Raw genomic sequence first — 13,635 nt, 5'->3', positions numbered from 1 at the left:
GTACAGTACTACTGCACAAGTAGCATTTTTTTTTTTTGCAGCACCACCACAAGGGTGCGGTGCATTGCTATATGGGTTAGCAGATTAACAAGGAAAGACAGGCTATTCAGTCAAAAAAACGATTTTAATATATAAGATGCAAAGCTATTTTTACAGTTAAAAGCACACGTGTTCATTTAAAAATGCACACTATTTTTCACCTGAAATGCCTATATTGCTAGAGACACATTTGAAAATTAACAGCTAACATATTAACAATTAACCTGACTAATAAAACCTTATTTTAATATAACCCACTAATAAAATGTGTTCTCTACTGCAGAATTAGGCATACTTTGAAAACCATTTAAATGAGTGTGCAGATTTTTCTCTTCTCTGCCTGATTATCCGTGTTGTTGTGCACAGTAACGGCAGGAAGGAGGAAGTCAGATTTGCAACAATTGCAAATGTATAAGCGAAGCTATTGTTGAAAAGTAGGAGGATGAGAGATGATGGATTTCATTGGAACACGTCATAAAGAGGGCTGAGAGGAAAGTTTTAGTGGGCAGTAGCAGGGAAAAAGACAGGCAGACATCTTTCTGCACTACTGGGGAGAAGACCTGGCTGTGGGGGTGTCCTGCTGCAGTCGAGACTGGGGAAAGCTGAAAGAATTACCTTTCCACTGGCAGAGGCAGTCCTATCTGAAAAAGCTGAGAATTCCAGGCAATGACCCCGGCTTGAGAAGGCAAGCGTTCCTTTTTATTGGAGTTACGCCAAGAGAGCCACATTCACAGAGAGAAGAATCTGAACAGATAAGGTAATTACCTAACTGGGGGAGCTGTGTGTGTGCACGAAAGTATGCAGTCAGTTTAGAAAAATGAAAGTCCCGTGCGTGTCTTTATCAAGTGCTAATGTTGCAATTTAAGTTCTGTTCTCCGCCACTATAATTGCAGTGTGTCATTGAAAATGCTTTGATTGTTCCCTTTTATTGCTGTAAAAAATGAGATCATGCCTAAATGTAAATTTTATAATACAGAAAATATTTGAAAACAGACGGGTGGTTTATTTTCTATTTACCATTACAATGCCAATGATGTGGGGAGATTTTTAAACAGTGCAATGGTCATTTTAAGACAGATGTGTGTATGTCAGAATCAGTATGAATAATTGTGAATGACTGTAGTATAACTTGTTGGAGGTACATGAGCCAACGGGAAGAGAGACTCTCTGAACATAGCTCCCTACCGTATATAAGGTAGTGGAAATTACCACAAGACTACCACATATAGCTCTCTGTCGTAAATAAGTCAGTGAGTTTGCCCATGGTGGCGCACCAACACTATCCCTGGAAATTGTGGTTTCCCTAGAATGCAGGTCTGAGGTCTCTCTAGTGATCACACGAAAAATCTAAGCGAAGATAAGGGATTCTGGACATTGGGGCCACAAATAAAACAAGGGAATTATGCTCACCAAAATACCACCAACCACGTATACCAAATATGCAGGTCTGGGTGCTGAAATAATGCATGTCCATTGTATTATTGTTGCACATGGCCAAATCTGAATACAAAGAGTGATTATTGCTAAGTTATTTCTCGGCGGTAATAAAATACCGTCAGGCCCCAAATCTCCACAAAATACCCTACATATTTATGGTGCGTTGCAGGCCGGGAAAGTGATCATAGAGTACCTACTGGGCGTGGCAAGCGTGTCTCACACTGCCATTTGCACATTAAAGGGAACCCATTTTATAATAGCAGTGTGCCACTAAAAACGAATTTCAGAATGTCACAAAGGGAAACCACATTCTCAGATCTAGTGCAATATTTAGAGGCAAAGTTATTTGCACATGGGAATTGGTCTTCGAACAGTACCTTAGAATGGAGTAACCGCATTCAGGGTGAGGTGCAGAAAGAAAAACTAGACAATATTTTTGCAGAAGGCAGCATAATTCAGGTCTGCCTTACGAGATTATTGAATGCAGCCGATAAAAGTGCAGAGAAAGACTGTTTAATACGTCTATGCGGCAAAATATGGTTTATTTTAAACAAGTCACTGCGAATGCAAGAGAATGATACTCAGCTAATTAACAGGTTAAAGACTGAAATAGATGGGGCAAGTAAAAATCAGGAAATGTTGAGAGCAGAATTGGATGTATGCCAAAAAGACATGCAATTAAAATGCAGAGACTTTGATACTCAGTTATCCAAAAGCAAGAAACAATTTGAAGATAGTGAGCAAGAATTGACACACTTAAAAGCCTTAGTGGATCACATTAGGCAGGATAAAGATGAGGTTGTTTCAGAAATGCAGATTTTACAAAAAGAACATTGTGAAAAAGAAGGTGATCTCCAGAGTGTAGAACAAGAAATGATTAAAATGATTCAAGAAAGAGACAAAAGAAATAAAGAGTTCAATGAATGCCAAATTCAAATGTGTGACATGCAGGAGGCAATTAATAAAATGAGTGATGAAAATAATTATTTGCATGATGAAGCCAACAGACTCCTTAAAAAGTGTAAGGACTTAGAACAGCAAATGTGCATTCCCAGGTCACAGGAGAGGCGGCAGGGTACCACATTCAATGGAGTGGAGGTGAATTCTAGCTCTGCCCAAAGAGCTAGTGCCCCAGTGACTGGGCCGGTGACTGAACTTGGTTGCAGCGCCCTTGGGGGATTTGATACTCCCATTGGGGGCAGCCACCAATCTCATACACCTGAAAACAGGATTGAATCACAAAATAGTGCAATTCCATGCATTGCAACAAGTAGCCCCATAAAAATAATGAAATCCATTAAAGCCCTGATCAAACCATTTAAAAAGGGAGGTGAATGCTGCATTGAGGATCACTTAGAAGCGGTGCATGACATTTTTAAAGCGCTCCAGATACCTAAGGAACAGTACAGACAATATTTTCATTTAACTTTAGATGCCCCGACGGCCAGCATCATAAGGGGATTAAATGAACAGCAGAATATGACATGGCTGGAGTTTGAAAAAGAAATTAGGCGTCATTTTTCTCCTTTTCAGTCATTGCAAGAGGCAAAGAAAGTTGCGTACACTATTACTGCTGGACCTAATACATCACCTCGCCAATTTTTACAAGACTTAAAAAGAGCATTCTCTCGCTTTGATGTATCTTTTGACTCAAATTCCAATGAGTTTAAAACCGCATACTTCTATGGGCTACAGAAAGACATCATATCCCAATTGGTCCGTGAATTTGACCGTGACAAGTCCCTTGAATGGATTGTACATCAAAGCACCAAGCTATATGAGGTACTCTATTGTCAGGGTAGAGAAAGTGATAAAATGAAAGATACTAGGCCTAAATCTAAAGAACCCTCAGCCACAGTAATGGAAATCAGGTCAGCCAAAATATCCCTTGAGTCTGCTCAAAGCCAAGGTAAAAATAATGTGACACCTGAACAAAGGGGTAATCAACAAAGATCGCCATTGCCTGTACCAATGTTCCAATCACATGATCCTAGTAATAGAGAGAGCTACATCAGCCCTAGATATTTAGGAGATAGACCCCGGGTAAGATACCGGTCTGATATGGCAGGTATGAACAATAACCAGAGACAAAATCAAGATCAAAGAAATGATGGTCCCTACCAGTCATTGGGGACACAGAGCAGATTTGATCCCAGCACCATGATATATGGTAATCAGGATAGGCCCCGATATGTGGATCGATTTACTGATAATGGAAATCAATATAGGGGCCAGTACCCACAATCTGAGAGACAGGACATGAGGCAAAACGTGAACTACAGTCCACGCCAGTACAATGATTCCCCACCAGGGGACTATAATCAAAGGATGGGTGCAAACCGCTCCCCTCCACAAATGAATCAAGAATTCAGAAACCATCCCAACCGGTATCAATCACCTGAGAGGTATCAGAATAGATCCAATCAGGGGGAAAACAACCAATATCGACCTAGGCCACAGAAAGAGGATCCTAGAGAGGTGGAAAGGTTCCAATGCCTTGAGGCCCAAGTGAAAATGTTAGCTGAGCAAATAGGAAAGCTCTATACAGCGCAAAAACAACCTTCCAAAGAGGGGGCTGATGGCCATAGCAATGACCGGGGGGCTTCCGAAAAGTGACTAAGTACTCATGATAACTGCAGTGCCAAAATGACAGATTGCTCTGATATAACTTTGCATAACGACTCTGAGATGACTAATGGATTAAAAATGAAAGTACCAGTAAATGAAATTGTGACAGAAAGTGCAAATACTTCTAAAAAAGAGGTACGGTTTAACTTAGAGCTAAATAAAACAGTAAAGATTTGCACAAATGAAAAAGAAACATTAGGAATTCCAAAAGAACAAAGGGACAGATTTAAGAAAAATGACTCATGCATGGGGAATACCAGTGAACAGGGAGTAAATGGGGATGCCATAGCTCCTTCCCTGGGCAAGCAAAACAATTACCAAACACAGACAGAAAAAGGAAATACTCACAAGGAGGGTACAAGTCAATCACCTGAAAAATTCTTTGAGCCACATATTTTTGAAGAGGCTGAAAGGGCTGGTATTACACTAAATGATCACAAATGCACAGAATTAAAAAATGACAAATTGCTGAATGATGTTGTGACACATGTTCAGTTGGAAGGTTGTAATGTGGTCTCTGATGTTACCCAGATGGATGGGCGAACGGTGGCCACACTCCAAAAAACCTCTGAACATGGAGAAATGAATAAAATATCTCGCACAGAAATGGGTAAAAAGGAGGGAAAAATGTCTTTTCATTTACCAATGTGCTTAGCCAAAAGTGAAAAAGGCCTGAGAAAGGTGAGCCCTGAAATCAGTAAGAATTCACATTTCTTATGTGTATTAGAGGAAGTTGAGGACAGATATTATGCACCCATCACTGTAGAAGAAAAATGCCACACCTTTGCTATGATTGACACTGGCGCACAGGCCACAATTATGTCCAAGGAGCTGGTAAAGAGTATCAATGAAGGGAGGCCTCCACAGAGTCAGATCACAGTGAAGGCAAATCAAGGCCCAGTGCATAACTTTAATGGGGAGGAGGTGCCCATCATAGGTGTAACTGAGGTTGACATAAAAATAGGAAAGCACAGAATGAAACAAGAGGTATTGATCACATCTATTTGTGAAATTCCATTTCTGATGGGGACAGATTGCCTGAAAAGATTGTCTCCTCTCATAGATGGGGTGAATGGAGTGCTGTGGTCCTTAACCAAAAAACCATTGAGGCCTAAGAAACTAAAATCACAAAACAGCAATATAAAAGAATGTCACACCGTTGCCAAAACAAAGGATGCTGTGGAGGTATATCTACAGAATAGCTGCATACCTAGTGTCACTGTTATATTAAGGTGTCAAGACAAAGATCAGAGCGACAATGAAAAACTACCTGTACAAATATACTTGGACCCAAGGAAAGATTGGCAGACTGCCATAGACGAACACACATTACGTTTCTATTTAAAAGAGAATACATGCAAACAGAATATTGTTCCTAAAACAGATTCAGAAAAACACATTACCACTCTGGCAGAGATACACATGGAAGATGAGCAACCATGGGTTCACGCTGGTATAAATGATTATCTTAAAACAATAAAAGCCACTTTAGCGCTTGAACATGAAAGGAGTTTCATTAATGAGAAATTGTTGCAAAAAATTATGGAGAGGGAAGAAATCCCGAAATTTAGGATTAAAAACCAATATGTTTCTGGGTTGGACAGTCCAAACTTTGAAAACCGAATTACAGGCAGATGCATGCTTAAAATTAGCATTGGGCAGAAAGCAATTTACCATAATGTATGGATAGTGAGTGGAGCACAAAATGAATTTTACATGGGCAATGACATCATGCACAGAATGTGTATGGTGTTAGATTTCCTTAATCAAAAAATATGGTCGCGCCTAGGTGGGCCGGCGCCTGAATTTGAAGACAAAAGAAGGGCTTATCATTGTGCACAACTAGTTCCTTATGCAGTCGAATTACAGATGAGGAAAAATACTATTATTCCTGCATTTACAAAACAGTTTGCAATAACACTGAAATGCAAAAATGGACAGCAGATGAAAGGCTCTGATGCATTTGTATGCCTGAATGAATCCATAAAACAGCAAGGCCTGGATTATGAATACATTCCATTGGTAGACATTGGTGAGGGATCTGTAAAAATCATGGTGAATAATAAAGGTTGTCAGGATATTCATTTAGAGGAAAACTCCCCATTAGGAATGGCCATACAAAAATCACATTATACGGCAGATTTAAATAACATGGTGATTGGGAATATTCCTGAAAAATATGTAGATGCCAAGGGCGAGTTGCCAGAACACCTGGACTCTCAGCCCAAAGGAATGTTTAAAATTCATTCTGTGTATCCTTATGATTCAAATGAGACAGTGTGCTGCCATCAAGAGGATTGCATAATATTTAATTTAAATGAAAATGAAACAGGAAATCAGCCCATTGAAGTGGAAGCTGATATGCCAAAATATTTGAAAGTGGCACCTCTACAAAAAGACACAGCCACACAGTTAGAGGAAAGCGCTGAGATTCCTTTACCAGAAGAGTTTCCAGAATTTTCCAGAATGGTAGAAGAGCAGATCTCCTTAGCGGATGCATGTAACAGCGATGAGGATCGACGCACTCTGAGGGAAATATTTATGGAGTTCAAGGATGTATTTGCAAAAGATGCTTATGATTGTGGTTTAACTGATTTACATGTGGCCACACTACCAGAAGGTTGTAGCAGAAATCCAGTGTTTGTACGCCAGTATAGACTACCGCTGGCATGTTTAGAATCATTGGCAGAGATTATTAAAAATTTGGAATCACGGGGAATAATTAGGCCCATTCATAGCACATCCAATACGCCTATTTTAGGTGTGTTAAAGCCAAATGGTCAATGGCGGCTGTGTGCAGACTTAAGAGAGTTAAATAAAAGAGTACCAGTATCTAGATGGCCACTACCATTCATTGATCAGGGCCTAGCTCAGATACATGGTTCAAATGTATTTACCACGTTAGATCTCACATCTGGATATTGGTGTGTGCCATTGGCAGAGGAGATACAACACCTATTTTCCTTTACATTTGACAGGACTCAATATGCCTGGCTTAGAGCTCCGTTCGGGTACATCAATAGTGGGAGTGAATTTGGCATATTTTTGAGAAAGGCCATGCCGGATGCAGCGGAAAAAGGGACAATAGTTTATGTGGATGATGTCTTGATAAAAAATGAAAACCTTAAAAGCCATTTTGATGAAATAAGACATGTGCTTGGCCAATTGCAGAAAGCAGGCGCCAAAGTATCTTTGCAAAAAGCACAATGGTGCAAGAAAAAAGTGAACTTTCTAGGGCATGAAGTGACTGAACATGGGCTAAATCCACAAAGGAAGAAAATAGAGGCCATACAAAGATTAAAAGATCCTAAAAATGTGAAAGGAGTAAAAAGTTTATTAGGGATGACAGGCTATAACAGAAAGTTCATTGAGAATTATGCAGAAATCACTCAACCATTGACTAAACTGCTTAAACTAAATACTCCCTGGAGATGGGAAAGAGAGCAATCTGATGCAGTGGCTAGATTGAAGGAATGTCTTGTAAAGGCACCATGTTTAGCATACCCCATAAAGGATAGGGATTTCTTTATAGAAATAGGCTTTTCTGAACATTGTATGTCAGCAGTGTTATCACAAAAACACGATTTGAATCACAAAACCATTGCATATGCAAGTAAGGCATTTTCCCAAGTTGAAATGAAATTTAATGAATGTGAGAAGGCCCTATTAACCACTGTGTGGGCGCTACAACATTTTCGCCCCATTGTTCAGGGAGAAAAGGTGATTATTGAAACAAATCATCAACCTTTGCAATTTTTAGAAAGTAAAAGAATTAGATCAGGCAATCTAGCGCAATCCAGAATCACTTCATGGACGCTGGCATTACAAGGTTTTCCCGTAGAAGTAAGATATGGACAAAATAAAAAGAGCCCAATTGCTCAAGGGTTAGCTGACTTACATGACTGTGCAGCTGAACAAATAACAAATGAAATGGATGTGGAAGCTAGTTTACAGGAATTTGAACAATCACCACACAAAGCTTTTGATGAAAAAACATGCAAGGATTTGCCAACTGTATACGTGGATGGTTGTGCTTTTCACATTGAAAATGACAGTAATAAACAATTAGTGGCAGGAATAGGAAATGTCTGGTTGAAATGTGAAGGCGTTCCTAGTATAGGGATGAGGATTGGAGATAGGAGCAGTCAGGTGGCGGAATTGGCAGCCATCTATAAAGCAATTGCTACTGCAGTTGATAAAAAGTTCAGTGAAATTGTCCTGGTGACTGATTCTGACTATGCACGGAATAGCTTTGTGGAGTATTTGCCTGGTTGGAAAGCAAGAGGCATGGTTACATACAACAAAAAGCCACTTAAACATGGAAAAATGATACAAGCCATAGACAAATTGGTGTCAGAAAATAATTTAACAATATACTGGAGAAAAATTCGTGGGCATTTAAAAACACCAGGAGAGGATAAGGAGGGAAATGATAAGGCAGACCATCTGGCTAAGATTGGGGCTGTGATGGGAGAATTGCTACCTATTGATTATTTAATGGGTGAAATACAAATTGATGCAGTCACACGGTCTAAAGCACCAAAGGAGGTAGATCAACCGGTGGTGCAGTGGAGTCATGACACGCCAGACCAAGATTTGATTGAGGCACAAAAGAATGATCAAATTTTGGGAATCTATTATAATCATTTGATGGATCCTGAACAAAATCCTTTAACAGAAAATGATTGTATGGGAAAAGAAGAGTTGAGGGTGTTATTAAAGAACAAAACACGAATTAGATTACAGGATGGACTCATGATTAGAGAGTCCATAACAGGGCAAATACAGTGGGTAGTACCCCTTTCATTCAGAGGACTAATGCTACACCATGCACATGATGCCATAACTGCAGGCCATAGAGGTTCACAAAAGACATTAGAAATACTAAAAGATTATGCTTACTGGCCACATATGTCCCAAGATGTGGAATTATATACTAGAGGATGTCTAGTATGCGCCCAATTTAAACCTGCTTCACCAATGCATAGAGCACCATTGATGAAAAGAGGCCTAACTCTCCCATGGTCAGATTTGCAAATAGACTATGTAGGTCCTTTAAAAAGGTCGAGCAGGGGACACCGCTATATTTTGAGTGTGGTATGTTTGATGTCAAAATGGATTGAGTGCATTCCCGCACCAGATTGTAGTGCGCAAACAGCAGCCACATTGCTGGTGAACCATGTGTTCTCAAGGTTTGGGTTGCCACAAAGAATTGAGTCAGACAGAGGAAGTCATTTCACAAGTACTCTAATGAGTAAGGTATGGCAAATACTAGGTGTGAAAAGGAAACTACATATCGCATATCGGGCGGCGTCTTCAGGTACAGTTGAAAGAAGCAATAGGTCTGTTGTGGACATTTTAAAGAAATTTGTGGCAGAAGCAGGTTCCAGCTGGGATTTGCGTTTACCATTGGTTTTGATGGCAATCAGGTCGACTCCTGCCAAAGCAACAGGTGTTAGCCCCCATGAGGTCTTAACAGGTAGGAAAATGGTGTTACCACAACACCTACTATACAGAACACATGAGCAAACTCTAGTGAGTGCATCCACAGTTCATGAATATATTGATGAAATGAGGAGGCATTTGCAACATGCATTTGCTTTTGTGCAGAGAAATCTGGAAAGAGCTGCTGACAGTGCTAAGTCATATTATGACAAAAAGACATCAGTAAAGGAATACAATGTAGGGGATCAGGTGTACAAGTTTCATTTTGGGAAAAGTAAACAGAAAAATTCTAAATTTCTGGCAGCCTGGCAGGGGCCATTCCGAATTATAGATAAAGTCTCTCCTGTAGTGTATAAAATTTTGAAAAATGAAGGTGAAACAGCAATAGAGCAGTTTGTCCATGTAAATCAAATCAAACCATGCCATCCCAGACATGAGATCAGGCAGCTTGAGCATGTGGAAACGGATAGAGTCCCTTGAGAAAATAAATGGGTGTAATCAGGAGGCAGTGACAAAGAAGTTAAAAAAAAAAAAAAGTTGATTGTTATGATGGCACATAAACACTGTAATATAAATAAATATATAATATAAATAAATAAATAAATAAATATATAATATAAATAAATAAATAAATAAATGCACATATAACGGAAGCTCGTGGTTGGTGTACAGAGAGAAAGTGTATTAAATATTGAATGCTGTTTTATATGTGTTTGTTTTCTTTTAACTTGTGTTTAATTTCAGAAAAAAAAAAAAAAAAAAAAAAGAAGTATTTTTACCAAGCATGTTTTATTTTTGGCAAAAAGGTGGAAATTAGTATTGTGCTATGTACTTAATCTGTTTATTTTCTATTTTGATTTAGACAATTAACATTATTTGGTCGGAGGTTCCGGGATCAGAGGCCACGGGAGACGATGGAGTACTGGAGACCGCGAGGACGGATTCCGGGAAAGCCCCAAAGAGGGGTGAAGACCAAGGCTACAAAGCGATCAGCATTGAAGATGATACCGATGACATGTTTAACAATAGTGATATTTGGAGGGATCTTCAAGAATTCAGAAGCACAGGTTGTCATTGAACCTGGACCAGCATCTGGTATCGCGGTAGAAGAAGCACCAGGATTCATCATGAGTGATAGAAGGATGATTTTCCAAAATATCTACATACCATTGGATCCTGAGATTTTGATTGAAAAACATTTGAACAATACCGGAATTAAGATTGAACAGACTAAAGAGTGGCTGGAAATAAGAAAAGAGGACGCTAAGCAGTCAATAAGAGATATATTAATGCAATTGGAAAAAACATTCGTGAATTCAGCAGACATTAAGAAGAAGAGAGGAAAGAGAGGTGCGGTGATGCTCGCGATATCAATGGTAATGTCTATAATTGGGGCAATAATAGGTACTACAATATCAACAGCCAATTCTATTTCGGTAGGAACACTGAGTACTAAAGCACAACAACTGAGTATTGACCTAGAAATAATACAAAAGACATTAGATGGAATTAGAGGGGGACTGGATGAACAAGTAAGATTCATAAATGAAACTGCAATCATTCTAAATGAACAAGCGGATGTGATGCAACGGGCGACTAAAATAATACTTAAGCATGACAGAACTTTAAATGAAATATTGAACATAATGAGTCCTGTTGATAGACTATTAACGAATTATATGAGAGAAGTTCAAACTGCAGTTTCACAATTGATTCAAGGACATATTCCCTTGTATTTTGTTTCGCAGGATATCATTCGGCAAATGATAGAAAGATTGACCAGGAGGGAAATTGACCTTATACAGATAAGAATTGCATTCGAAATGGGGAATGCAATGCCGTTATATGTGGACTTGGAAAGACTAGAGATCGGATTTTTTGCTATGCATCCCATTTGTAGCCCCTGAACTTATTTATCAAACGAAGTGGGTACACAACGTGGGATTTTGGCAAGAGGACAAATTCATTAAGATTAAGACTCCAGAAGTGGTGGCATTTCAGTCATGGGAACCTGAAGTTTATTTAATACCAAACCTGGAAACATGTGTAACATTTAAAGAACAAAATTATATGTGTCCAGGTAAACCGTTTGTTCCTGATGCCACAGATGCTATTTGTGGATTGAAATCTGACCCAAGTATATCAGAGGGATGTGAAGTGATTATTAGTAATATGGGGAGTGAAGAAATGGCACAGGCTAAGATGGTCAGAGGTAAATGGTTGGTCAGTACCTGTTTAAAGAACATGACGGTAGTACATTTAAACCATGGAACATACGTGGTTAAACAGGTAAAATATAATGTTTTTTATTTACAGGTTCCAAAGGATGCAATTGTGTCAATTGGGGGATTAACATTGTTCCATGTAACAAATGATGTTTGGGAAAGCCAAGTGGAAAATATCGATTTTTTTCAAAGGGATACTTTTCCAATAGATCCAGATGTGGAATATTTATTGAATCACAAAGAAAGACATGTTATGAAAATGAATTTGCGAAAAAACAATATTACAATTAGTAATCTGGGCATAATAGAAGTGGAAAGATTTAATTGGGGAACCTGGGGGGAACGCTCAATAGTGGGTTTGGCTATCTTGGTGCTAATCATGGGTGGATGGTTGATTGTGCTATCAGTAAAAATGAAAATGTTACTGATTTTACTGACTACGTCAGGAAGAGAAAGATATCCCAATACACATGCATTTTAAGAGAAAAAGAAAGAACAAGTTGTTTTTAGAGATTGGCTTGGATTATAGCCAAGTTCTAAAAAACAAAAGGAGGGTATATGTAAGGATATTTGGCATGTTACAGCACAGAGTACAGTACTACTGCACAAGTAGCATTTTTTTTTTTTGCAGCACCACCACAAGGGTGCGGTGCATTGCTATATGGGTTAGCAGATTAACAAGGAAAGACAGGCTATTCAGTCAAAAAAACGATTTTAATATATAAGATGCAAAGCTATTTTTACAGTTAAAAGCACACGTGTTCATTTAAAAATGCACACTATTTTTCACCTGAAATGCCTATATTGCTAGAGACACATTTGAAAATTAACAGCTAACATATTAACAATTAACCTGACTAATAAAACCTTATTTTAATATAACCCACTAATAAAATGTGTTCTCTACTGCAGAATTAGGCATACTTTGAAAACCATTTAAATGAGTGTGCAGATTTTTCTCTTCTCTGCCTGATTATCCGTGTTGTTGTGCACAGTAACGGCAGGAAGGAGGAAGTCAGATTTGCAACAATTGCAAATGTATAAGCGAAGCTATTGTTGAAAAGTAGGAGGATGAGAGATGATGGATTTCATTGGAACACGTCATAAAGAGGGCTGAGAGGAAAGTTTTAGTGGGCAGTAGCAGGGAAAAAGACAGGCAGACATCTTTCTGCACTACTGGGGAGAAGACCTGGCTGTGGGGGTGTCCTGCTGCAGTCGAGACTGGGGAAAGCTGAAAGAATTACCTTTCCACTGGCAGAGGCAGTCCTATCTGAAAAAGCTGAGAATTCCAGGCAATGACCCCGGCTTGAGAAGGCAAGCGTTCCTTTTTATTGGAGTTACGCCAAGAGAGCCACATTCACAGAGAGAAGAATCTGAACAGATAAGGTAATTACCTAACTGGGGGAGCTGTGTGTGTGCACGAAAGTATGCAGTCAGTTTAGAAAAATGAAAGTCCCGTGCGTGTCTTTATCAAGTGCTAATGTTGCAATTTAAGTTCTGTTCTCCGCCACTATAATTGCAGTGTGTCATTGAAAATGCTTTGATTGTTCCCTTTTATTGCTGTAAAAAATGAGATCATGCCTAAATGTAAATTTTATAATACAGAAAATATTTGAAAACAGACGGGTGGTTTATTTTCTATTTACCATTACAATGCCAATGATGTGGGGAGATTTTTAAACAGTGCAATGGTCATTTTAAGACAGATGTGTGTATGTCAGAATCAGTATGAATAATTGTGAATGACTGTAGTATAACTTGTTGGAGGTACATGAGCCAACGGGAAGAGAGACTCTCTGAACATAGCTCCCTACCGTATATAAGGTAGTGGAAATTACCACAAGACTACCACATATAGCTC

General features: G+C 39.0%; 1 protein-coding gene across 1 annotated transcript; it reads left to right on the top strand.

Annotated features, from left to right (window-relative positions):
* The first annotated feature begins 556 nt into the window (after positions 1-556).
* Positions 557-13,393, top strand: LOC138488591 (uncharacterized). The gene is made up of 2 exons (XM_069615690.1): positions 557-796; positions 10,412-13,393. Exon 2 carries the CDS (start codon positions 10,464-10,466, stop codon positions 11,454-11,456), a length of 993 nt encoding a protein of 330 aa, XP_069471791.1. The 5' UTR covers positions 557-796; positions 10,412-10,463; the 3' UTR covers positions 11,457-13,393.
* The last annotated feature ends 242 nt before the right edge of the window (positions 13,394-13,635 follow it).

This window comes from Ambystoma mexicanum, chromosome 9 (genome assembly GCF_040938575.1).
Source record: "Ambystoma mexicanum isolate Mex_15411 chromosome 9, UKY_AmexF1_1, whole genome shotgun sequence".
NCBI lineage: Eukaryota > Metazoa > Chordata > Amphibia > Caudata > Ambystomatidae > Ambystoma > Ambystoma mexicanum.
The sequence above is the reverse complement of the archived record's forward strand: the minus strand, read 5'-3'. Positions and strand labels throughout refer to the sequence as shown.